Consider the following 27261-nt stretch of genomic DNA (forward strand, 5'->3'; position numbering starts at 1 on the left):
AATGGAGGGAAGGTATGGTGGTTTGGGACTGGACAGCAAATAGATCGGGACTCATTCGTGAGCCACACAACCTGCTTATCTTTCCCAGTCCAGCAACTTTATATATCGTTCTATTTCTGCTTTAATTTCTCAGTTAACCAAGTCCCCCGATGAAGTGGCAGCAAACTTTTCCAGTCTTCTTCAGGAATTATCTGACGTCTCAGATAATGAAAACATCACCGAACCTGGAAATGTACAAGCTGTTATAGAAATACTGACGACATTTTCGAACGCCACTGTACCTGTTGACGAAGCCGATTTGGCGGTAAGAATATGCATCAGCCAAGGAACATTCTGATTTCTTTTGTGCACCATGTCTTCTTCATATAGAATTGTTTAGCAATGAACAGCAAGTGCACAGTTTGTTGACTCTGTAACAACTCAGGAACCGGATAATCTTTCACCTCAGTAACCTGCTCAACTTTACATCCTTGATACACAGATCTGGATTTGGGCTCGTACTAACCTAGTTCTTCAAATCACTTGCAAATTAAAAAAAAGGAAAAGAGAGCTTTGCTTTCCACCAAAGCCATACACTAAATGTCTCTGATAATTTAACCCCTTTTGTGCAGGAGTTGATGAAGGATATCAGGATTTAAAGGCACATACAGCAGCAACATCCACATTGGCTAACTTGGAGGGGACAGAGGCTCAGTGGAGAGAGAAGCAGTCTTAGATTTAGGGACCTCATCAGTGAGATAAATATCAGGTGGGAGGTCCTGTACAGAGTGCTCTTGGAGAACCACAAACACAGTTGATGAACTCTGTTGGTGTTTAAGCTAAAGAATGAATGCCCGTGTGGATTATGGGTTTGTAAGCCTGTTTGCTAAGACTTTCCCTGTCAGGGGCTCTTTATTGCCTGTGCAGCCATTGCCTCCCCCCTGTGCTCTGGTTGTCCCCACATCCTCCTGCTCTGCCTATGCCTCATGCACCTCAGGGTTTGTTTAGTGTGCTGTAAGGGCTTGTCCCACTGGGTGTTATTTGTGCATCATTTACGCGTGCATGACGCGTGGTGAGACGTGGTGGCGTAGCAGTGATGCATAATGCCTGCGTGATGCGCAAATGACTCCCAAGTGAGACAGGCCCTTCTGGCACCCACTGCAGTCATGTAATGTATAGCATGCACAAGAACACAAGCAAATAGGAGCAGGAATAAGCCATCAGGCTGCGCGTCTGCCTTTCAACATGATAGTCTTGCAGCATGGAAATGGCCATTTGGCCTAACTTGCCCACACTGGCCAACATGGTCCATCTACACTAGTCCCACCTGGCTGACGCTTATACCTCTAAACCTGCCCTATCCATGTACTTGCCTAAATGTTTCTTAAACGTTGCAAACGTTTCTTAAACATCTGCCTCAAGTATGGCAGCTTATTCCAAGCACCTACCACCCTGTGCATGTAAGAGTTACCCCTTGGGTTCCTATTAAAACTTTCCCCCCTCACGTTAAACCTATGTCCTCTGGTTCTCGATTTCCCCTGCTCTGTGCTTCTACCCAATCTATTCCTCTCATGATTTTGTAGACCTCCATAAGATCACCCCTCATCCTCCTGATCCTGGGTGATCTATGCAAATCTATGCTAATCTTAACCTCTCTTTTGCCGGTTCCCCATAACTAGCACATATTGGGGATGTGAGTGTATTCAATGACTGCAAGCACTTGTGAGAAGCTGGCAGTAACCTATTGCTCATGGTGCCCTTGCTCTTCACTGCAATCAAAGTGGATGAAGTCATCTCTAGATGAGCATGGTGCTCGATGCAGTACTGAGCAACAGACTGAGAGACCAGGCAGAGAAAAGGAGAAGCTTTGGAACAATACTTTGGAGGGGACATTTGGAATCAGCATGACCTTGACTCCATGAAGTGAACAGCCCAGGCAGCTGAGTGTGGTGAAGGTCATTATACCACAGTGATGATAATATCTCCGTGATGACAATCTGAGCAGAGGTGTGAATAAATTGTGTAGAAAAGAACTGAAAATGTTGGTTTAAATCGGAAATTGAATAAATTGTTTGCCTAAGAAACTCTGGAATTCTCAACTGGAGATTTGTGGTAGAGTTGGTTATTGGGGGAGTTTAAAGATGAGGCAGATAAACTTTTGAGAGTACAGGGAATTGGTAGCTATGTGGAATTGGCACAGGAAAGGAGAGGAAGACTTTGGCAGATCAGCCACACTCACATTGAATGGCAGGGCAGGTTTGAGAGGCAGAAGTGACCAACTCCTACTCCCAGCTTCTTGTGTCCTTCTGCATAAGGTTTGCTGTTTCCATAGATGGTGGGGTTGTCTTTGCCTCTTATCCAACCAGCTCTGCAAGACTAATCATTTCTATAATATTTCCTCTTTGCTATGAGGTGCTACCTGCAATGTCTACCTTAAATCAGTGAAAATGTTATGCCTTGGATTGAGAATTGGCTCCAGTCAATAATCAGCATTGTATAAATCACTAGCTCTGTTGCTTAGGGAATGGTGTTGGATGCTTTGACTAATATTTGTGCTGGTGAATTGCCTTGATTGTAAATTTTTATAGTCATGGTAACAAGGTTTAGAATTAAATTTTATGTGAAATGGTCTCTGTGATGGGAAAATAGGTTAAACAGTTGCTTTGGTTAAATAGAATGCAATGTATATTTATAGGTCCAACATAGAATGAAGCTTTTATTAAAATGACGCAGTACAGGAAACGATAATCTATGTTTATGTCACATAAGTGTCATGGGGAAAATAAACAAGATATTGAGTGGTATTTCTAGAACCATTAAATACTTGTCAAGGATTACAGATTTTGAATCGCCTGGGGCACTTTTCATAGGTTTGGTTCCCTTACATGACTGAGGGTATAATGGTTCTGGGTAAGGTTCAGAAAAGAGCAACAAGAATAATGCAGAGGCTGTTCTTTTCCGGGAATGTCCTAAGCAGCTGGAATGTGTTGCTGGCCTGGGTTGTCTCACTGCAAGCTTCCATCGAGAAATTGTGAAGGTTTGTGGTTGAGGCAAGGATCACATGGTGCAAACAAATATGGGGATTTCCAATTAATTTACTCAAAGCAAACATACTGTAACTTTCAGGAGTGGTCTTTTATCTGACGTTACTTTTCATTACTGACCCCAGCTTTATTTAGTGTCTCTGTTTAGAAAGATTCTGTGACTGTTTGGGGGGTAGAGTGTGGCTGGTTATCTAAAGTTCTAGTTAATTTGCTTCAGGCACTGCATGTGGACAGGCTTTGTGGATAAACAGGACAATTCTAAATTGCTTTATGTTTTAGTCTTTATCTTTCTGCATATTATTTTACAAAAATGTATGTTGTGGATTGTATTCCATTATTAATATAGCTCTTCATTGTGTTTTTCAGCACTTTTTGCAAACTGTAAACGCCGTGATTTCTGATGAATCAGTAGCCACATGGACAATTCTCTCTAACACAACAGTTGACGCGAACCCTAGCTCTCAATTATTACAGTCAGTGGAGATGTTTACTAGTCGGCTCAATCTGACAAATGGCACTATAGGAATTAAACAAAATAATCTTCAGCTCGTCGCTACTAAAATTACTCGAGATGAAAATCGCACTGACATTAATGAAACCTTTGAGAGTTTTAACATTACAGGCTATAATAATTTAAGTGCTAATATCATCATTCCTGGTAACGAATTTGAAACCGCCGAAGATAATGTTGTTGTCATAATTGCATATCCAACATGGATTGATATTTTAAGAAATGATACGCACTTTGAGGGAATCTTCGAAATTAATAGTCTAGTTATGACAGTAACATTAAACCGTAAAAAAACATTTACAATGAATATGACGTTCTCACCAAGGAACATGGAACTTGATTATGACACTGCCACATGCGCATTTTGGGATTTTGCTGGAAGAGGCGCATGGAATGATTCAGGCTGTACGTCTAGTCAGGAAGGAGGCAACATCACTTGCACCTGTGAGCATTTAACATCGTTTTCAATTTTAATGTCTCCTTTGTCCCCTTTAAGTAAAGACAACGAAGTTTTGGACATTTTAACCGAAATTGGAATAGCCATTTCAATCGCCAGCTTACTAATCACCATTATTATAGAAGCAATAGTATGGAAGCACGTGACCAAGAACAAAACATCACACACTCGCCATGTTGCAATTCTGAATATTGCGATAAACCTGCTGATAGCAGATATATGGTTCATTGTGGCTTCCCATGTATCGCCCGAAACAGAAGCTTGTGTGGCTGCAACGTTCTTCATTCATTTTTTCTATCTTGCCTTATTTTTTTGGATGTTCACCCTTGGCCTTCTACTTATATTTCGCTTGGTTTTCATTTTCCATGATTTCAGTAAGTCAACCTTGATGGGAATCTCATTCAGTGTTGGCTATCTCTGTCCACTAATTATCTCGGTCATCACAATCGGAGCTACACATCCAACAGATGAATATATAAGAAAAGATGCCTGTTGGCTCGGTTGGAGGGATAAATATCCGATACTTGCTTTTGTTATACCTGCTCTGGCTATCATTGCAAGCAACGTTGTTGTTCTGATTGTGGTCATATTTAAACTCTTACGACGAACAATCGGAGATAGGCCCAGGGGCCACAGCGAGGAGCAAGAAACAATTAAACAAATTGTGAGGAGCATTGTGGTGCTAACTCCAATTCTTGGACTCACATGGGGATTTGGAATACCAACGTTTCAAGAGGACTCGCATGTTGCTTTTCATTATATATTTACAATCCTCAATGCTTTTCAAGTAAGTGTTATAAATGATTTCTAACCTTAAATGTGCAATTGCATAGTTTATGATCTGGGTAAAACATTGAAGATGAACTAAGTGTGTTTGACAGGTTCAAAACAGAGTCATACAGCATGGAAACAGGCCCTTCAGCCAAAGTTGCCCACACTGGTCAACATGCCCCATTTACACTAGTCCCACCTGCCAGAGTTTGGCCCATATCCCTCTAAACCAGTCCTATTCATTGTCCTACATGTCCTAAGTTGATAATTCCTTAGGTCTGCAGAATGTGACTATGAGGAAGTAACAAAGACCACTACACGTATGAGCCCAGCAGAGTAGGCTTTGTGGGTAGATTAATTTTCTTGTAGACACAATAATAACACAATTTGATTGTGATAAAAATAAAACGGACAATTTACTAAATTTCTCTGACAAGGAAATCTTGGTCTTTATAGCTGCCCCGTGACCCAACAATTAATGATGGACATTAGTGTTGGCATTGCCAATATATCCTTACAAACAAATAAGAATCAAATTCCGTAGAATTAAGTGCCCATTCTTCCAAAGTTTCTGCATCGTTCTTCAGACCATTGGAGGCATGGGTCTGGTATAGGCAGCTATGAGCAAATGTATCCCTGGATTGAGGAGCATGCTTAAGAAGGAAATCAGGAGGGCAAAAAGGGGTATGAGATAGCTCTGGCAGATAAGATTAAAGAGAATCTATAAGCATATTAATAGGAAAAAAATGGCAACTAGAGAGAGAATGTAGTCCCTCAGAAATCAGCAGGAAATGGGGAAAGTCCCAATAAATATATTTCCTGTTTTTATTGGGAGAAATATATTTGGACTAGAAAATTTAGGACATTTAACGGTGATGTCTTGAGGATAGTCCATATGACAGTCAATAAGGTGCTGGACATCTATCTATATCTATATATAATATTACTAGACCAAGTGCAGACCCGTTGGGTCTGTTCCCCCAATGTGCGGTTGTGGGGGGGGGGGGGGGGAGGTGGCATGCAGCGTCACACACTAACTATCCCCCCCCCCCCCCCGCACTCACGCTAATTACCCCCCCTTGATATTATATTAATATTATTAAATTGCTCCTTTTACCCCATAACCACCCTATCTACTGACGCATAGCCCCCAACTTGCAGTCACATCTAGAGAAGGGGGGGGGTAGAGAGTGAGGGCAGAGAGAGAAGGGGCAGAGACAGAGAGAGAGAGACAGAGACACAGAGAGAGGGGCAAGAGGGATAGGGGGGTGGAGAGGAGGAGAAGAGGGAGGGTGGGTGAGGGGGGGGAAGATGGGGGAGGAGAGAGAGAGGGGGAGAGAGAAGGGGTGCTGGGAGGGGTTGGAGGGGAGAGAGAGAGAGGGGGGGGGGGGGGGGAGGGGGAGAGAGAGGGTGTGCTGAGAGGGGGTGAGATGAGGGGAGGGGGAGAGGTGGGGAGCAGGGAGCGGGAGGGAGGGGTGGAGGGAAGGGGGTAGGGGTGTGTGGGAGGGGAGGAGGGGGAGAAAAAGAGGGGAGAGAGACAGGGGGAGAGAGAGGAGAGGGGGGGGGGAGGAGGGGGGGGAGAGGAGGGAGGGGGGGAGGAGGGGGAGGAGAGGAGGGAGAAGAGAGGGGGGGAGAGAGGGAGGGGGAGAGAGGGGGGAGAAGGGAGAGAGAGAGAGAGGGGGGGGGGGGGGGAGAAGAACCTAAAAACATTTTAGAACCAAAAAAGACACATTCTGCAAGCATTGTAGAACCAAAAGAGACAATTTTTGCAAACATTTTAGAACCAATAAACACTTTTTGCAAACATTTTAGAATGAATAGACACATTCTGCAAGCGTTTTAGAACCACTAAGGACACTTACATTTGAGTAGACATGTGTTCAGTGTTATTCACAGCTCGGAGAAACGTGACCCTCTGCCTTCCTCCAGCTTGCAGACACTGATTGAGGAACACCACTTCCTGGTTTTATAGTCCCTCCCACCTGCCGCCAGCGGTGGCAGCAGAGAGAATGGGGAATTTTGTAAAATCATTAATATCTCTTTTTTCATCGACGGGAAAAATCCTCGGCACACATATGGCGGAGGGGGGCTCTGAGCAAGGTGGCCAAAAATGACGGCCGTAGGTGGCGGCGTTCTCTCGGAAATCGCAGCACAGATGGCCAAAACTAGTCAAGAACAGACTTTTAGTAATATAGATTAAAACTCTGTGGCTGCTGGCTGGCTGGCTGTGTGTGTTTCTGACTTGAGGCCGCTAGCCTTTGATTCGTTGCTACGCCGAGGCCAGACCCAGAAACGCCGGGGTTTTTTCCACTTCGGTAGAGATTTCATAGCAACAGACATAGAAACATCGTAAATGGGTGCAGGAGTAGGCCATTCGGCCCTTCCAGCCTGCAGCGCCATTCAATATGATAATGGCTGATAATCCAACTCAGTATCCTGTACCTGCTTTCTCTCCACACCCCCTGATCCCTTTAGCCACAAGGGCCACATCTAACTCCCTCTTAAATATAACCAAGGAACTGGCTTCAACTACCTTCTGTGGCAGAGAATTCCAGAGATTCACTACTCTCTGTGTGAAAAATGTTTTCCTCATCTCGGTCCTAAAAGATTTCCCCCTTATCCTTAAACTGTGACCCCTTGTTCTGGACTTCCCCAACATCGGGAACAATCTTCCTGCATCTAGCCTGTCCAACCCCTTAAGAATTTTGTACGTTTCTATAAGATCCTCCCTCAATCTTCTAAATTCTAGTGAGTACAAACCGAGTCTATCCAATCTTTCTTCATATGAAAGTCCTGACATCCCAGGTATCAGTCTGGTGAACCTTCTCTGTACTCCCTCTATGGCAAGAATGTATTTCCTCAGATTAGGAGACCAAAACTGTACGCAATACTCCAGGTGTGGTCTCACCAAGACCCTGTACAACTGCAGTAGAACCTCCCTGCTCCTATACTCAAATCATTTTGCTATGAATGCTAACATACCATTCGCCTTCTTCACTGCCTGCTGCACCTGCATGCCTACTTTTTATGACTGGTGTACCATGACACCCAGGTCTCGTTGCAACTCCCCTTTTCCTAATCGGCCACCATTCAGATAAGAGTACTTTCCTGTTTTGCCACCAAAGTGGATAACCTCACATTTATCCACATTATACTGCATCTGCCATGCATTTGCCCACTCACCCAGCCTATCCAAGTCACCTTACAGCCTCCGAGCATCCTCCTCACAGCCAACACTGCCCCCCAGCTTCGTGTCATCTGCAAACTTGGAGATGTTGCATTCAATTCCCTCGTCCAAATCATTAGTATATATCGTAAATAGCTGGGGTCCAAGCACTGAGCCTTGCGGTACCACACTAGTCACTGCGTGCCAATGTGAAAAGGACCCGTTTACTCATATTCTTTGCTTTCTGTCTGCCAGCCAGTTCTCTATCCACATCAATACTGAACCCCCAATACCGTGTGCTTTACGTTTGTATACTAATCTCTTATGTGGGACCTTGTCGAAAGCCTTCTGAAAGTCCAGATATAACACATCCACTGGTTCTCCCTTATTCACTCTACTAGTTACATCCTCGAAAAATTCTATAAGATTCGTCAGACATGATTTACCTTTCATAAATCAATGCTGACTTTGTGCAATGATTTCACCACTTTCCAAATGTGCTGCTATCCCATCTTTAATAACTGATTCTAGCAGTTTCCCCACTACCGACGTTAGACTAACTGGTCTGTAATTCGTTTTCTCACACACTCCCTTTTTAAAAAGTGGGGTTACATTAGCTGCCCTCCAATCCTCAGGAACTACTGCAGAATCTAAAGAGTTTTGAAAAATTATCACTAATGCATCCACTATTTCTGGAGCTACTTCCTTAAGTACTCTGGGATGCAGCCTATCTGGCCCTGGGGTGTTATCGGCCTTTAATCCATTCAATTTACCTAACACCACTTCCCGGCTAACCTGGATTTCACTCAGTTCCTCCATCTCATTTGACCCCCGGTCCCCTGCTATTTCCGGCAGATTATTTATGTCTTCCTTATTGAAGACAGAACCAAAATAGTTATTCAATTGGTCTGCCATGTCCTTGTTCCCCATGATCAATTCACCTGTTTCTGACTGCAAGGGACCTACATTTGTTTTAACTAATCTTTTTCTATTCACATATCTATAAAAGCTTTTGCAGTCAGTTTTTATGTTCCCTGCCAGTTTTCTTTCATAATCTATTTTCCCTTTCCTAATTAAGCCCTTTGTCCTCCTCTGCTGGACTCTGAATTTCTCCCAGTTCTCTGGTAGGCTGCTTTTTCTGGCTAATTTGTACGCTTCATCTTTTGTTTTGATACTATCCCTGATTTCCCTTGTTATCCACGGATGCACTACCTTCCCTGATTTTTTTTTTTGCCAAACTGCGATGAACAATTGTTGTAGTTCATCCATGCAGTCTTTAAATGCCTTCCATTGCATATCCACCGTCAACCCATTAAGAATCAATTGCCAGTCTATCTTGGCCAATTCACTTCTCATATCCTCAAAGTTTCCTTTCTTTAAGTTCAGGACCCTTGTTTCTGAATTAACAATGCCACTCTCCATCCTAATGAAGAACTCAACCATATTATGGTCACTCTTGCCCAAGGGGCCATGCACAACAAGACTGCTAACTAACCCTACCTCATTAGTCAATACCCAATCTAGAATAGCCTGCTCTCTCGTTGGTTCCTCTACATGTTGGTTTAGAAAGCTATCCCGCATGCATTCCAAGAAATCCTCTTCCTCAGCACCCCTGCCAATTTGATTCACCCAATCTAAATGTAGATTGAAGTCACCCATTATAACTGTTTTACCTTTGTTGCATGCATTTCTAATATCCTGTTTGATGCCATCCCCAACTCCACTACTACTGTTAGGTGGCCTGTACACAACTCCCACTAGCGTGTCCTGCCCCTTAGTGTTTCGCAGCTCTACCCATATCGATTCCACATCCTCCAAGCTAATGCCCTTCCTTTCCATTGCGTTAATCTGCTCTCTAACCAGCAACGCTACCCCACCACCTTTTCCTTTCTGTCTATCCCTCCTGAATATTGAATATTCCTGGATGTTCAGCTCCCAGCCTTGGTCACCCTGGAGCCATGTCTCCATGATCCCAACTATATCATAGTCATTAATAACTATCTGCACATTCAACTCATCCACCTTATTGCCAATGCTCCTTGCATTGAGACACAAAGCCTTCAGCCTTATTTTTACAACACTCTTACCTCTTATACAATTGTGTTGAAAAGTGGCCCTTTTTGATTTTTGCCCTGGATTTGTCTGCCTGCCACTTTTACTTTTCACCTTGCTACCTATTGCTTCTACCCTCATTTTACACCCCTCTGTCTCTACGCTCACACATTTAAGAAACCCTTTCCCTTTAACTCCATCCTCAACTATCCCATTCGACACCCCACCCCCCTTATTCGGCTTAAAACCACCCGTGTAGCAGTGGCAAACCTGCCTGACAGAATGCTGGTCCCCCACCTGTTACTTTTCACTTTTCACTCCAAGTATCCACTCCTCACTAAATGTTGTCGTGTTTATGTACACATTTTTAATAAAATCCTTCTCCCCCCCCCCCCCCCCCCCCCCCCCCCCCACTCACTCATTTTGTCGCCTCCTGCTGGCCAGCGACCATACGGCTGCTGGCGCCCGCATCTCAACCTCAAGAGACGCTATTTAAAAACGGCCTTTCGGGAGCGGCTTGACTTGGAGGACCACGTCTCCCGTGGGGGCTACGGGTAGGGAACGGCTGCGTTGGGGGAGCAGACCCAACTGTGGGAAGATAGACAAAAACTTGCAAGAGCCCTGACAGATTTATGAAAAAGGTTCTTGACACGAAACATCACCCATTCCTTCTCTCCAGAGATGCTGCCTGTGATGTTTTGTGTCAAGAACCTTTTTCATAAATCTGTCAGGGCTCTTACTCCAGCTTTTTGTGTCTATCTTATGAATTATTGTTAGTGATGACAGGAGAGTGGCTAATGTTGTACATTTATTTAAGAAAAACCTAGGAACTATAGACCAGTAAGCCTAATATATGTGGTAAGAAAATTACTGGACAGGATTCTGAGATAAGATGTACATTTTATGGGACTGTGATAACAGTGGCTTTGAAGATCACTGTTTGAAAAAAATAACCCTAATTTTTAAAGCCTAATTCAACCTGATTGATCACTTTGTCAGCTCAGCATTTCATGGAATGTTACAAAATGATTGAAAGTTTTTTTTAATTGTCAACTGCTTAAACATATTTTCCAGGGATTCTTCATTTTTCTCTTTGGAACATGCTTGGATAGCAAGGTGAGATACATCTTGTTTTTTTTGCCAGTTTTTTTGTAATTTGTCTATTTTCACCTCACCTAATATAATGCTTTGTTCTGCTGCAAACACAGGTGCGAGAAGCCTTACTGAAGCAGTTCTCTTTGAGTAGATTGTCTTCCCGATCAAGGGTAAGTCTGAAAGAATAAAATCAGTTGATGGTTCATGTTATGAAAAAGAAAGATGTGTGATGGATTTGGTGAAAATTAGTTGAAAACTAGGTCAGAAAATGGATTTTGCACTGGTTTCTAATTGAAGATAGAGACTGTTAGGCGGCACAGTGATGCAGTTGGTAGAGCTGCCTCACAGTAGAGGAGTCCCAGGTTCGATCCTGACCTTGGGTGCTGTCTGTGTGCAGTTTGCATGCCCTCCCCGTGAATACATGGATTTCCTCCGGATTCTCTGGTTTCCTCCCACATCCAAAAGATGTGGGTTTGTAGGTTATATTGTTTACAGAGTACCATCTTTACATATTCAGTTGTGCTATTGCAACTAAGAATTTCATTATTCTGTCCGGGACATATGACAATAAAACACTCTCGACTATGTTAATTGGCCTCTTTAAAAATTGCCCCTAGTGTGTAGAACGGGATGACACAAAACTAGTGTGAACGGGTAATCGATGGTTGGTGTGTACTATATGGGATGACAGGCCTGTTTCTTTCAACAAAACAAAATTAAACTAAACTAATTAGAAAAGTTGAGAGAAATTAGGTTGCCTGGAAGTAGGATTTAGATAAAAAATGCTGGAGAAACTCAGCGGGTGAGGCGGCATCTATGGAGCGAAGGAATAGGTTTCGGGCTGAGACCTTTCTTCAGACTGATGTGGGGGCGGGAAGAATAAAGGAAGAGGCAGAGACAGTGAGCTGTGGGAGAGCTGGGAAGGGGAGGGGAAAGAGGGGGAAAGCAAGGACTATCTGAAATTGGAGGTCAATGTTCATACTGCTGGGGTGTAAACTACCTAAGCAAAATATGAGGTGCTGCTCCTCCAATTTACGGTGGGACGCACTATGGCCATCGAGGAGGCCAAGGACAGAAAGGTGGGATTCAGAATGCGAGGGGGAGTTGAAGTGCTGAGCCACCGGGAGATCAGGTTGGTTATTGCGAACTGAGCGAAGGTGTTGGGCGAAGCGATCGCCAAGCCTGAGCTTGGTCTCACCGATGTAGAGCAGCTGACACCTAGAGCAGCGGATGCAATAGATGAGGTTGGAGGAGGTGCAGGTAAACCTCTGCCGCACCTGGAAAGACTGCTTAGGTCCTTGGACGGAGTCAAGAGGGAAGGTAAAGCGATAAGTGTAGCATTTCCTGCGGTTGCAAGGGAAAGTTCCAGTGGAGGGTGTGGTTTGGGTGGGAAGGGACAAATTAACCAGGTAGTTACAGAGGGAGCGGTCTCTGCGGAAAGCCAAAAGGGGAGGAGATGGGAAGATGTGGCCAGTGGTGGGATCCCTTTGGAGGTGGCGAAAATGTCAAAGGATTATCTGTTGTATGTGACACGGGTGGCTTTAAACTGAATAAGGGGGGTGGGGTGTCGAATGGGATAGTTGAGGATGGAGTTAAAGGGAAAGGGTTTCTTAAATGTGCGAGCGTAGAGACCGAGGGGTGTAAAATGAGGGTAGAAGCAATAGGTAGCAAGGTGAAAAGTAAAAGTGGCAGGCAGACAAAACCAGGGCAAAAATCAAAAAGGGCCACTTTTCAACATAATTGTATAAGGGTTAAGAGTGTTGTAAAAACAAGCCTGAAGGCTTTGTGTCTCAATGCAAGGAGCATTCGTAATAAGGTGGATGAGTTGAATGTGCAGATAGCTATTAATGACAATGATATAGTTGGGATCACGGGGACATGGCTCCAGGGTGACCAAGGCTGGGAGCTGAACATCCAGGGATATTCAATATTCAGGAGGGATAAAGAGAAAGGAAAAGGAGGTGGGGTAGCGTTAATGATTAGAGAGGAGATTAATGCAATGGAAAGGAAGGACATTAGTTTGGAGGATGTGGAATCGGTATGGGTAGAGCTGCAAAACACTAAGGGGCAGAAAACGCTGGTGGGTGTTGTGTACAGGCCACCTAACAGTAGTAGTGAAGTTGGAGATGGTATCAAACAGGAAATTAGAAATGCGTGCGACAAAGGCAAAACAGTTATAATAGGTGACTTCAATCTACATATAGATTGGGTGAATCAAATTGGCAGGGGTGCTGAGGAAGAGGATTTCTTGGAATGTATGCGGGATAGTTATCTAAATCAACATGTAGAGGAACCAACGAGAGAGCAGGCTATTTTAGACTGGGTATTGAGTAATGAGGAAGGGTTAGTTAGCAATCTTGTTGTACGTGCCCCCTTGGGCAAGAGTGACCATAATATGGTTGAGTTCTTCATTAGGATGGAGGGTGACATTGTTAATTCAGAAACAATGGTTCTGAACTTAAAGAAAGGTAACTTTGACGGTATGAGACGTGAATTGGCCAAGATTGACTGGCAATTAATTCTAAAACGGTTGACGGTGGATATGCAATGGAAGACATTTAAAGACTGCATGGATGAACTACAAAATTTGTTCATCCCAGTTTGGCAAAAGAATAAATCAGGGAAGGTAGTACATCCATGGATAACAAGGGAAATCAGGGATAGTATCAGAGCGAAGGATGATGCGTACAAATTAGCCAGAAAAAGCAGCATACCGGAGGACTGGGAGAAATTCAGAGACCAGCAGAGGAGGACAAAGGGCTTAATTAGGAAAGGAAAAATAGATTATGAAAGAAAACTGGCAGGGAACATAAAAACTGACTGCAAAAGTTTTTATAGATATGTGAAAAGAAAGAGATTAGTTAAAACAAATGTAGGTCCCTTGCAGTCAGAAACAGGTGAGTTGATCATGGGGAACAAGGATATGGCGGATCAATTGAATAACTACTTTGGTTCCGTCTTCACTAAGGAAAACATAAATAATTTGCCGGAAATAGCAGGGGACCGCGGGTCAAAGGAGTTGGAGGAATTGAGTGAAATCCAGGTTAGCCGGGAAGTGGTGTTGGGTAAATTGAATGGATTAAAGGCCGATAAATCCCCAGGGCCAGATAGGCTGCATCCCAGAGTACTTAAGGAAGTAGCTCCAGAAATAGTGGATGCATTAGTAATAATTTTTCAAAACTCTTTAGATTCTGGAGTAGTTCCTGAGGATTGGCGGGTAGCAAACGTAACCCCACTTTTTAAGAAGGGAGGGAGAGAGAAAACAGGGAATTACAGACCAGTTAGTCTAACATCGGTAGTGGGGAAACTGCTAGTGTCAGTTATTAAAGATGGGATAGCAGCACATTTGGAAAGTGGTGAAATCATTGGACAAAGTCAGCATGGATTTACGAAAGGTAAATTATGTCTGACGAATCTTATAGAATTTTTCGAGCATGTAACTAGTAGCGTGGATAGGGGAGAACCAGTGGATGTGGTGTATCTGGACTTCCAGAAAGCTTTTGACAAGGTCCCACATAAGAGATTAGTATACAAACTTAAAGTACACGGCATTGGGGGTTCAGTATTGATGTGGATAGAGAACTGGCTGGCAAACAGGAAGCAAAGAGTAGGAGTAAACGGGTCCTTTTCACAATGGCAGGCAGTGACTAGTGGGGGTACCGCAAGGCTCAGTGCTGGGACCCCAGCTATTTACAATATATATTAATGATCTGGATGAGGGAATTGAAGGCAATATCTCCAAGTTTGCGGATGACACTAAGCTGGGGGCAGTGTTAGCTGTGAGGAGGATGCTAGGAGACTGCAAGGTGACTTGGATAGGCTGGGTGAGTGGGCAAATGTTTGGCAGATGCAGTATAATGTGGATAAATGTGAGGTTATCCATTTTGGTGGCAAAAACAGGAAAGCAGACTATTATCTAAATGGTGGCCGACTAGGAAATGGGGAGATGCAGCGAGACCTGGCTGTCATGGTACACCAGTAATTGAAAGTAGACATGCAGGTGCAGCAGGCAGTGAAGAAAGCGAATGGTATGTTAGCTTTCATAGCAAAAGGATTTGAGTATAGGAGCAGGGAGGTTCTACTGCAGTTGTACAAGGTCTTGGTGAGACCACACCTGGAGTATTGCCTACAGTTTTGGTCTCCAAATCTGAGGAAGGACATTGTTGCCATAGAGGGAGTGCAGAGAAGGTTCACCAGACTGATTCCTGGGATGTCAGGACTGTCTAATAAAGAAAGACTGGATAGACTTGGTTTATACTCTCTAGAATTTAGGAGATTGAGAGGGGATCTTATAGAAACTTACAACATTCTTAAGGGGTTGGACAGGCTAGATGCAGGAAGATTGCTCCCGATGTTGGGGAAGTCCAGGACAAGGGATCACAGCTTAAGGATAAGGGGGAAATACTTTAAAACCGAGATGAGAATAACTTTTTTCACACAGAGAGTGGTGAATCTCTGGAACTCTCTGCCGCAGAGGGTAGTCGAGGCCAGTTCATTGGCTATATTTAAGAGGGAGTTAGATGTGGCCCTTGTGGCTAAGGGGATCAGAGGGTATGGAGAGAAGGCAGGTACGGGATACTGAGTTGGATGATCAGCCATGATCATATTGAATGGCGGTGCAGGCTCGAAGGGTCGAATGGCCTACTCCTGCACCTAATTTCTATGTTTCTATGTGATGGCTGGTAGAGTGGAAGGTGAGGACAAGGGGGTCTCTGCCCTTGTTACGAGTGGGTGGATGGGGAGTGAGAGCAGAGTTACAGGGTGTAGAAGAAACACTGGTGAGAGCCTCATCTATAGTCGATGAGGGGAACCTCCTTTCCCTAAAGAATGAGGCCCTGGTTTGGAACACCTCATCCTGGATGCAGATGTGGCATAGACGGAGGAATTGGGAGTAAGGGATAGAGTCCTTACAGGAAGCAGGGTGGGAAGAAGTGTAATCCGGATAGCCATGGGAGTCAGTGGGTTTATAGTCAGTGGTCTGTTACCTGCGATGGAGATAGTGAGGTCTAAAAACGGTAGGGAGATGTCGGAAATGGTCCAGGTGAATTTGAGTGCCGGATGGACGTTAGTGGTGAAATAGATGAAGTCAGTGAGTTCTGCATGGGTGCAGGAGGTGGCACCAATGCAGTCGTTGATGTAGCAGAGGTAGAGTTCGGGGATAGGGCCACGGTACACCTCGAACAAGGATTGTTCGACGTACCCTACAAAGAGGCAGACATAGCTGGGGCCCATGCACGTGCCCATAACTACGCCTTGGATCTGGCGGAAATGGGAGGAGTCAAACGAAAAGTTGTTGAGTGTAAGGACCAGCTCTGCTATGCGGAAGAGAGTATCAGTAGACGGGGATTGGTTGGTTCTGCGGTCGAGGAAGAAATAGAGGGCTTTAAGACACTCCTGGTGGGGGATGCAGGTGTACAGTGCCTGGACATTCTTGGTGAAGATGAGGGAATGGGGGCTTAGAAAACGGAAGTCATGGAGGAGACGAAGAGCGTGTGAGGTGTCTTGGATATAGGTAGGGAGGGATTTAACCAGGGGGGATAGGATGGAGTCGAGGTATGTGGAAATAAGTTTGGTGGGACACGAACAAGCAGAAACAATGTGTCTGCCAGGAAATGGGTTCAGGCAGCAAGAAGCTTCTGTGCTACGGGGGATACAGAGGAGTGGTGGTCAGTAGACATTCCGCTGGCGATAGAGAGGGATTTAAGATTTGAACAAGATGGGAGTTTTCAGTCCATGGTATATGGAGGAGGAGCCAGCATGGGCTACCCACCCAACTTCACCTGTCCCGTCAACAATCTTTCAGCAAATTTAAATAGTGTGCGACGTTGTGTAACAAAGTGATGGTGCCTCTCCATGAACAGTCAAACATCAGTTAATGTCCTCACTCCTGTCCTGACTTGTGGACAAATACAGGTTCAAGGATTGTGGGAGGGGAAAGTAAGAAGCACCATTGAATCTCTGGGTGCATGTGTGTCCGTGTGAAGTTGGATCAGGTACTGAATAGCTCACTGGACACACGGTCATTAAAACAGCTGTTAAAAAATCAATGTCATAAAAGTTGGTGTTTAAGCTTGCATGCACATAACTATATTTAGATTTTCAAAATAAATATATATTTGATTTTCTATTCATTGTGCAGGTTTTTAAATAATTCCACAACATTGTGAATGATTCATTATTGAAGTAGAACAGTTTGTGGCCACTGTACTCTTCATTGCAAAGTGTGTCAGGGGTGGGATGAGTACCAGGGTGAGGAAGTTATAACTGTAACTATAACTGTAAGATTACATCTGGAGTATTGTGTGCAATGTTGGTTTTGCTTGTATGGAAGGCGATACTTGCCTCTGAAGCGGCAAATATTTTCCAGTTTGATTGCCAACATGGTGGGGAGGGGGTCATCTCAAATGGAAATAAAGAAAGAAATTAGCCAAGTACACAAGAAAGAGTGGTGACCTTAGAGTTCAAGGAGATGCTATTCCCCTTTCCCCACGCCTCTTAAGCTCCAGATGGCTTGGGACAAGTGAATTGAAAGAAACTATTACTCTCTGGAATACAGGCCTGTACTCCCAGTTGGGAACAGTGTAGAGGGTGCTAATCTTGTGTAAAATCTAAATTGCATTATGGTAATTTGCTGAGAACGTTCATAAGGTCTCTTGGAGAAGAGATTTAGAAATAACATAGGTTGCTTCATGCATTAACACCGTACCCTTTCCTTTATCAGACTGTACAGACTTCTTCCACTGGAAGGTTTCGCTCCAAGACTGGTATTGCATTTCCTGGGAGAAAAAGTAAGTATAAATATAAAACTGATCACAGCTGAGTTGAGAAATTGATTTTCATATAGAAAGCTGTCATTTACTAGGGAAGGAATGTGTCGTTGAAGTATGTGATTAAATTGGCATCTCAGGCCTGATTTTAGTCCGTTCACAGAGTTCTGCAAGAAAACAGCATTTCAAGATATATTTTGTGTCCTCCTACGATGGAAAAGATATAGGGTAATTTTTACAATTGAGACACATGAATATAATTTCATAAGGAAGCCACCAGACAATCACACTACCAAATGGAGGGAGAGGGGATGGTGCGATGATGGGTGGGATGGGATTGTGTAATGTGGGTGATGGATAGAGGTATCTTCTGTGCAGGGTGAGAGATGGGGAAGGTGTGGTGGGTGCGGATAGACGGTGGAAGGAAATGGGTGCCGGCAACTGCACCTCTGCCCATTCTCACTCCACAAATGAAACTCCTTAGACTTGTTGTCAATGCCTCGCTGAATTCAAACTCGCTGCTGCATAGCAGGAAAGCACATGAATTATTTGATTGCCAACCTTAATCCAATCACAACTACTGCTAGATCCTGTTGACATTATAGGAGGCTGATTTGGGAAGATTAATGAGGCTTCTGCCTGCTTTAAGTATCCAGAATCAAATCTAACCATGTTGAGTGCGCAAGTGATCAGCTTGTTTTGACCCGACGTTGCGTGTTAAGCATGAAGTTATGAATGACCATTTGTCAGATATCCAGGACTGTCAGAGCTTATTGGGCATCTTCATCAAAATAAATCTGCGCCTCGGCACAGGGAGTGCACATGCTCAGAGTCCCCCTTGACCTATCTCTCAACCTTTGTAAACCTTACCTCGGTTTTCTCTTGTCACTACTCTCTGCTCAGTCTGCTGATCACAATGCTTTGTTTGCACAAAAGGTTGCCGCTATAAGTTGCAGATGATGCTCAACTCAATGCTGCAATAAAGATCTGCTGGGTACGGACGGCAGCATGATCGCAATATACACTTGTACGGTCTGGATAATACGGTGGACTCGGCAGCTCATTCACAGGCAGGGTAATGTTACCAGATGACACAAAGCTGGGTGGCAGTGTGAACAGTGCCGCCATGCTGAGAATGCAGGGTGACTTGACCAGATGCATGACAGATGGCTCGGGATAAATGCAGGTTATCCACTTTGATAGCAAAAACAGGAAGCCAGATTACTATCTAAATTGTGCCAAAATGGGAAAAGGGGAAATACAACAGGATCTGGGGCTCCTTGTTCATCAGTCAATGAAAGTAAGCATCCAGGTACAGTAGGCAGTGAAGAAAGCGAATGGCATGTTGGTTTTTTGTCGAGCTTCTGCTGTTGGAATAATTTAGGTCACACACAGTGTTTAAGATCCAAATACTTTATTAGCGTTACAACATGTCACTTCATCTTAATAATAACTCAAGACTGTTTTTGAAAAGTTTCACGCTTTTGCTACAAAGTAACTAATAACTGGTGACACTGGACATTCCCATGGAATGGTCAGTACCACCATTGACTAAATAAGGGATAGCAATTGATAATAAGTGATGAAAGTCAAACATAGCCTGGGTACTTCACGGTGGGCTTGCAAACCCGACCAGCACATGTGCGATAAAAGCCATCTCGTTTTTTCTCCACCGGGGACAGAGCCGGTGGCTTCACGGGTGACGGAGATTGAACCAACATTCCTGGTGATGAAACAAGGAACTGCAGCGCATGCGGAGGGGGCGTCGCCACTGGCAAAGCAGCCACTCCCAAAGTGGGTTGTTGTGCTGGTGTAGGCGGATCTGCTGGGTACGGACGGCAGTACACTTGTACGGTTTGGATAATACGGTGGACTTGGCTCATTCACAGGCAGGGTATGTTACCTGATACGCCTGTAAGTGCCGCCATTGGCACTGACCAGATATGAGCGTGGCTCGGAAGCAGTTCCAGAAGTTACACCAATACGGTCATGGCCTTTGTCAGTTTGCAAACAAACCATCTGCCCCTTGGTTAATGGTGGCAGCTCCCTGCTTGTCTTGTCATAACACTGTTTTTGAATGTCACGCTTTTGCTGTAACCTGGTCATGATTGTTCCATGAGCTGTTTGGCATTCTTGACAGCCCGCTCAGCTAGTCCATTCGACTGTGGATATTCAAGGCTGCTGGTGATGTGGCGAAGACCCCAGCTTGCAGCAAACTCCTTGAAGTGTTGGCTGGTAAATTGACTGCTGTTATCAGATAATAGTACACACGGAGCTCCATGGTCTGTAAAATGGCGAGCAAGCTTCGAAGTGGGGCTGCTAAGAAAATCACTGTCAAAACATCCAGAATACGAATCGACAATTACCAGGTTCTGCTTGCCATGCCATTCAAATCTGTCAGTTGCCATTGTAGACCATGGGAGAGTAGGAGCCGGATGTGAAAGAAGTGGTTGCTTTTGTTGATGAGGTGTCAAGCGACGGCACATCCTCACGAACAACATAGAAACTCAAGTTGTGGATAGGTGAGTTAAGACAGCAGCGTAACTCGACTTGACCGATATGGTGCACTGGACCTCCTGCAAATGAGAGAAGGGAAGCAGCAGTAGGAGTGACAGTCTCTATTTTTCGTAACTTTTTCAACACAGCTAAACTGATCACGTTACATCTGGCCCCTGTGTCAACTTTCAGATAAATGTTCTTGGCATTAACGAGCAAAGCGACCTTGGGGTCTAGTTGTTTGTGTATTGAATCAGACAGGGAATGCACATCCAAGTCAGAACCTTTGCTAGCAGCCTGCAAATCCGTGGGAGCTGGTTGAGAGCATTACGAGAGCAAGTTCTCATGGCAAGCAAATGAACAGATTGCCTTGTTTGAACTCTGTTGCTATGTGAGCGGCAGAATTTGAAGAAATTATTCCTTTTGTTACAAAATCAACATAATTTTCCATACGCAGGGCAACGGCCACGAGCAGCAGCATGCAAACCCCCACAGTTAAAACAATTGTCTATTAATCTCATGATAGAGTTGTCGGACACTTGAGGAGAACGACGAGAGATTTGATAAGACATGCCAGTAACATTAATTTCACGAACAGCAGAGTGCCCTAAAACTTTTGTTTGAGCATCAGCCATTTCAGCAATGCCACAGCGGTTTTCAGCTGTCTCTAGAGTAAGCTCGGCATCTTGCAGTAACTCGTTGCGTAATTTATCATTGCGGACACCATAGACAAAATGGTCACGGACCAGGCTATCGCATATATCCCTGAAATCGCTTCGACTGGCAATGTGCTTCAAGGCATTAACATAGATCTCTACAGGTTCACCCTGTCTCTGGCTTCTGGAAAAGGACAAATGCCTCTCCATGATCAAGTTAGTGCGTAACTCACATAACTGTCAGAATTTGCATAGTTGGCAATCAGGGTCACGGATAAACTCAGTGGGAGCGATCTGGACACCAGCCGGGTCGAATCCATCCGGTTCACAATGAAATAATCCGGCACATCGGGCAGCTTCTGTGCCTGCTAGATTAAGAAGAATTGATGCTCGAACACCAGGAGCAGCAGTCGGGTGAGCTGCTTCAATGTAAATTGAGAAATCTTCTTCAAATATGTGCCACCGTTCTGCGAGGTCCTCGTCAAACAACAGGATCTCTGGTTTTCTGAGAGCAGAAGCCATAGTAATATATACCGGAGAAAACAACAAACTAAAATAAAAACAATATAATTAAGCAATGAGTGAGTCCGTACACTCTGACACAATGTCGAGCTTCTGCTGTTGGAATAACTTAGGTCACACACAGTGATTAAGATCCAAAGACTTTATTAACGTGACAGCATAGGAGTATTACGTACAGTTTTGGTCTCCAAATCTGAGGAAGGACATTATTGCCATAGAGGGAGTGCAGAGAAGGTTCACCAGACTGATTCCTGGGATGTCAGGACTGTCTTATGAAGAAAGACTGGATAGACTTGGTTTATACTCTCTAGAATTTAGGAGATTGAGAGGGGATCTTATAGAAACTTACAAAATTCTTAATGGGTTGGACAGGCTAGATGCAGGAAGATTGTTCCCGATGTTAGGGAAGTCCAGGACAAGGGGTCACAGCTTAAGGATAAGGGGGAAATTCTTTAAAACCGAGATGAGAAGAACTTTTTTCACACAGAGAGTGGTGAATCTCTGGAACTCTCTGCCACAGAGGGTAGTTGAGGCCAGTTCATTGGCTATATTTAAGAGGGAGTTAGATGTGGCCCTTGTGGCTAAGGGGATCAGGGGGTATGGAGAGAAGGCAGGTACGGGATACTGAGTTGGATGATCAGCCATGATCATATTGAATGGCTGTGCAGGCTTGAAGGGCCGAATGGCCTACTCCTGCACCTAATTTCTATGTTTCTATGTAACGTCATCTTAATATTTAACTCAAGACTGAAGGAAGAAGGGTTGAGAAGCTTTCTGTTAAACTAGTGGGCGTAGCTACAAAGTATGAATCATTACATGAGTGACACTGATCGTCACCTTTATAACAAGAGGAGTTGAGTATAGAGGCAGGAAACATGTTCCCGATGTTGGGGGAGTCCTGAAACAGGGGCCACATTTTAAGAATATGGAGTAAGCCATTTAGAATGAGCTTAAGACGAGGAAAGACTTTTTCTCGCAGAGAGTTGTGAGTGTGGAATTCTCTGCCTCAGAGGGCGATGGAGGCTGGGTCTCTATATCCTTTCAAGAGAGAACTAGATAGGGATAGTGGAGTCAGGGGATCTGGGGAGAAGGCAGGAATGGGGTACTGATTGGGGATGATCCGCTATGATTACATTGAATTGCAGTGTTGGCTCGAAGGGCCGAATGGCCTACGCCTGCACCTATTGTCTATTGTCTATGTCTATTGACTCAGTAAAATTGTGTGCATTAATATGGTATTGCCACTGGCCTAAGCCATTAACTTTTCTCCTGCTCTGATCTTTCAGAGAACTACAACATTACCGGCCAGGTAGCCTCGGGGAGCAAGGACAAATCCCTCAGCTATTCTACTCTGCATTAACTGCTGCCACTCTGAAGATAAAACGGATTCATCAGGTGCAGGAAGAAAATAGGCTACCACTTTGCCAAAACCATTTCAGCAATGAATTAAAAAGAAATGATTACATATGACAAAAGTTACAAAACTGTAGAGAATGTTGGACATCTTGTTACAATTGTTTTAATATGTTACAATTGTTTCATTGTGTAGTGAGGCAATAATTAATATCACAAAGAGTAAAAGGGCAGCATGGTAGATGAGCGTTCGAGTTGCTGTCTTACTATACCAGAGACCCGGGTTCGAACATGACTATGGGTGCTTGTCTGTATGGAGTTTGACGTTCTCCACGTGACCTGCATGGGGTTTTCCCGGTTTTCTCCCACACTCCAAAGACGTACAGGTTTGTAGGTTAATTGGCATGGTATAATTGTATATTGTCTCCAGTTTATGTAGGACAGAATAAGTGTGCGGGGATCACTGGTCGGCACGGACTCGGAGGGCAGAAGGGCCTGTTTCAACGCTGCATCTCTAAACTAAACTAAACAACTAAAATCAGAGAACATTTTGAACATAAATTACCATTGATAATTAGCAATTGACTACTGTATTGTATGGGTTATTATAACATTCTGCTATTCATGAAATTATTCACACATTGATTGGTCTAAATAGATTTGATTATGTAGATAATATTCGTTTTTTTTTGTGTCTTGTTTGTACTATCATGTCACTTCCCAATCTCAGGTATATTCTCCTATTCCTGTAAAGGATCTGCTGAACTTCTTGGGTTCTGAACTTTTTCAAAAACATTCTGATGATCTGAAGTTTGATTCTTTTCCCATTGGAAGTATGCAGAAGTTTGCAGAAAGATTCTCGGAACCAGTGGAAAGGTTTGGCTTCCATTAATACGTTGGTTATTAAATAAAGCACTGGTCAGCATGAAACATGAGGCACGAATATATCATTAATAGTTGGCTGCAATATGGTTGGTAAAAGGTAAGCATGGAGAAGGAAAGGGAAATAAAGATATCTCTTGGGCAGGGAGGGAGAAATAAACTTGCCACAGATACAGGTACTGCTTTTGACTGCCGTCTCAAGTAATGATAGGAGCAGTGTTTGCTGTGTTACCCCTCCTTATGATTGAATTGCCTGCTGGCATTCATGGACTAGGTTCACACACTGGATGTTACTTGGGGGAGATTCAGAGAACTACTTTTCTTGGTATTTTTCTTTGCATTTTGAATCGGCACATACCTGAGCCAAAATTTTAAAAAGTTGTCCTCTAGAGAGTACTCTCTAGAATTTAGGAGATTGAGAGGGGATCTTATAGAAACTTACAAAATTCTTAAGGGGTTGGACAGGCTAGATGCAGGAAGATTGTTCCCGATGTTGGGGAAGTCCAGGACAAGGGGTCATAGCTTAAGGATAAGGGGGAAATCCTTTAAACCGAGATGAGGAGAACTTTTTTCACACAGAGAGTGGTGAATCTCTGGAACTCTCTGCCACAGAGGGTAGTTGAGGCCAGTTCATTGGCTATATTTAAGAGGGAGTTAGATGTGGCCCTTGTGGCCAAGGGGATCAGAGCGTATGGAGCGAAGGCAGGTACGGGATACTGAGTTGATGATCAGCCATGATCATATTGAATGGCGGTGCAGGCTCGAAGGGCCGAATGGCCTACTCCTGCACCTAATTTCTATGTAACATGAATTGTCTGCTCTTTAGAAAGCTGGTTTGATTACTTCCCAATTCCTACCAATGCAACCATTTAAATTAGTCTCTAAAAGTGTGTTTCTTTCACGTGTACTTTAAGGATAGATTTTTAAAATATAGATTCCATTTTATAAGGATGACGCCAGGACTCAAGGGCCAGAGATTATTGGGAGAAGTTAGGCAGGCTAGGTCTTTATTCCTTGAAGCGCAGGGAGATGTGGAGTGAACTTACAGAGATGTATAAGAATTAGAGGGGAATAGATAGGGTAAATGTGCATTTTACCCAGAGAAGGGGAATCAAGTACCAGAGGACATTGGTTTAAGGGGAAATATTTAATAGGAACCCGAGGGCGACCTTTTCACACAGAGGGTTGTGGTATGTAACAAGTTGTCATAAGAGGTAGTTAAGGGAGATACTTTCACAATAAATATCTTTAAAATACATTTGGACTGATACATGGATATGAAAAATTTGGAAGGATATGGGCCAACTATCAGGCAAGTGGATTAGCGTAGATGCGGCATCTTGATTCATGTAAGTAAGTTGGGCCAAAGAGCCTGTTTCCATGCTTTGTCGCTGACACTTTTCACACAGACTGCTTGAGGTGGACACACTGAGAATTTGGAAAAGGAAATCAATTAACCTCATGGGCTGTTCTAGCACATTCCTATTGACGTAGCACGTTTCACATCAAGAGAGAAATTAATTAAATCTACGCAGTAAATCAGGAGGACATTTTAGATGCTCTCTGATAATGAAATGCGAAATTGTCATAACCTTTAATGCAATTCACTCAAAAGCAGTACACATTTTTAACTTGTTTGCTTTAAATTACTATGCTATACTGTTTCCAGACTCTCTTGTGCCCCACCCTGTAGTAGGTTCTATGAATTAATGTGTTCATTCCAGAGCAATAATCACTTGAATGGCAGATCAATCACTGTGGGTAGGTAGGAGGTTATTTCATGGATTTCTCAATTTTCTGGCTTGTTACTATTTGTGATTCCTTGATGCATTTTTCTTGCCCCTAGAGAAGCCTGTGAGGCTCATTGATCTTGCCTCCTGAATTCTCAGTGTGTCCTCATCAAGAAGCTGCAGATTGTCTGTGTGAATCTATAAAAAATATCTATCCTTAAAGTAAATTTCACATTAGTGCTGTTTCAGGACACCAATTAGAGGAGACAAAAGAAATTGTGAATGCTGGGATCTTGAGTAAAAAAACAAACTGCTGGTGGTACTCAATGGGTTCATCGATGGAGCATCTATGGAGGGAAATGGAGAGATGATGTTTCAGGTCGGGACCCTTTTAAGAATAATCAGTCTAAGAAAGGGTCCTCACCTGAAACATTATCGGTCCATTTTCCTCAACAAATGCTGCCTTACCTGCTGAGTTCCTCCAGGACTTGATTTTTTGATGTAGAACACATCTTGGTGTAGATGCTGTGTAGTTTGATCAGCTGTGGTTCTGTGATTTCCTAATTGTTGAGTCTAGGAACATAGAAATTGGCATTCACAGATGCAAATGTTTTAGTTCTGCTTTTATTTTGTTCTCTCCTTCACTGTGATATAATTATTCATTGGCCTTTTGAACATTCTGAACAATCTTGTTGACTTGCTGATGGTACATCACCCCACAGTAGAGATTGCTCATTTTACATGGAAAAACTGCCAAACTGGTTGTTGACTCAAGAAACTGCAGATGCTGAAATCTTGAGCAATGAACAAGTGCAAATGGGGAAGGGAATCAGATAGCATCTGTGGAGGGAATGGACAGACAGTGTTTCAGGTCTGGTGACTTGGTATTTATGTCAGAATTGTATTGGTTCATTGAATTCTGAAAACTGAGAACACCACCAAATTAAAAAAAATCTTCATTGAATAATATTATTCTGCTAAAATACTTTAAGTACAGTTTTTTTTTTAAACTTTGGAGATAATTGATTGGGTTGCAGGATAATACTGTAAGAAAAAACTTTGTGGTGTAAGAAGCATGTTGTTTCCATATTTCAATTTTCCTTTAATAGTTCAAGCCTTAAAATATGCACGTCAGCAAATTATCTTTAACAAATAAGTTTTTTTTTAAAGTTGAGTTATGAATGGAATATAAATTTGTAAATTGCTCTTCAACAATCGTCAAATAGGACTGCTGTGAAAGAGCTCCATTTCTCTTCATGCTTTGTTATTAACATAATCAAATGTTTCTATGTATATATTATATTTGTGATTGTAGATTGTAATAGGTATGATGTAAATTAAGTAAATGAGCGATGTGAATAAAACCAATCTAAAATTAATACAATAAATATAATGACTAAATTAATGCGTACCATTTGTTCTTCTACACGTTACGTAGATTTATACTTGTTCTCAATATAATGAGCTCTAATTTCTATAATAACGGCAACGTTTTAAATTATAGTAGTCAATAAATAAATTACAGATTACCAAGATTTGAATGTATAGGATTGGAAACATCAGATCACTTTTCAAATCTAAACAGTTTTTGTACATCAATTGGGTCAGTGTTTGAGTGTTACCCATTGAGAGGGAATTTGAGTCTTTGAATAGCTAAACTAGATATTCATTGGAATACATTTGAAATGAAATTGATTTTTTTTTTAATTCACTGCAACTGAGAAGGTTAAAATTTGTCAGGAGCAAAAATCGTACCTGCTATTGTTAGGAAGGAAAGGAA

The 27261-nt window shown here is 43.2% G+C and overlaps 1 protein-coding gene across 2 annotated transcripts in view; it reads left to right on the forward strand.

Annotated features, from left to right (window-relative positions):
- The window catches only part of LOC129697246 (adhesion G protein-coupled receptor F4-like), a 103569-nt gene extending 76632 nt beyond the window's left edge, over positions 1-26937 (forward strand). The window contains exons 10-15 of one of the 2 annotated variants that reach the window (XM_055635597.1): positions 134-304; positions 3390-4778; positions 11055-11096; positions 11189-11245; positions 17797-17863; positions 22803-26935. In XM_055635597.1, the coding sequence (XP_055491572.1) occupies positions 134-304; positions 3390-4778; positions 11055-11096; positions 11189-11245; positions 17797-17863; positions 22803-22876 (1800 nt within the window). In that variant the 3' untranslated portion in view covers positions 22877-26935. Of the gene's footprint in view, positions 1-133; positions 305-3389; positions 4779-11054; positions 11097-11188; positions 11246-17796; positions 17864-22802 lie in introns of both variants that reach the window. The other variant, XM_055635598.1, reaches the window with a different exon arrangement.
- The last annotated feature ends 324 nt before the right edge of the window (positions 26938-27261 follow it).

Source organism: Leucoraja erinacea, chromosome 5, assembly GCF_028641065.1.
Source record: "Leucoraja erinacea ecotype New England chromosome 5, Leri_hhj_1, whole genome shotgun sequence".
Taxonomy (NCBI): domain Eukaryota; kingdom Metazoa; phylum Chordata; class Chondrichthyes; order Rajiformes; family Rajidae; genus Leucoraja; species Leucoraja erinaceus.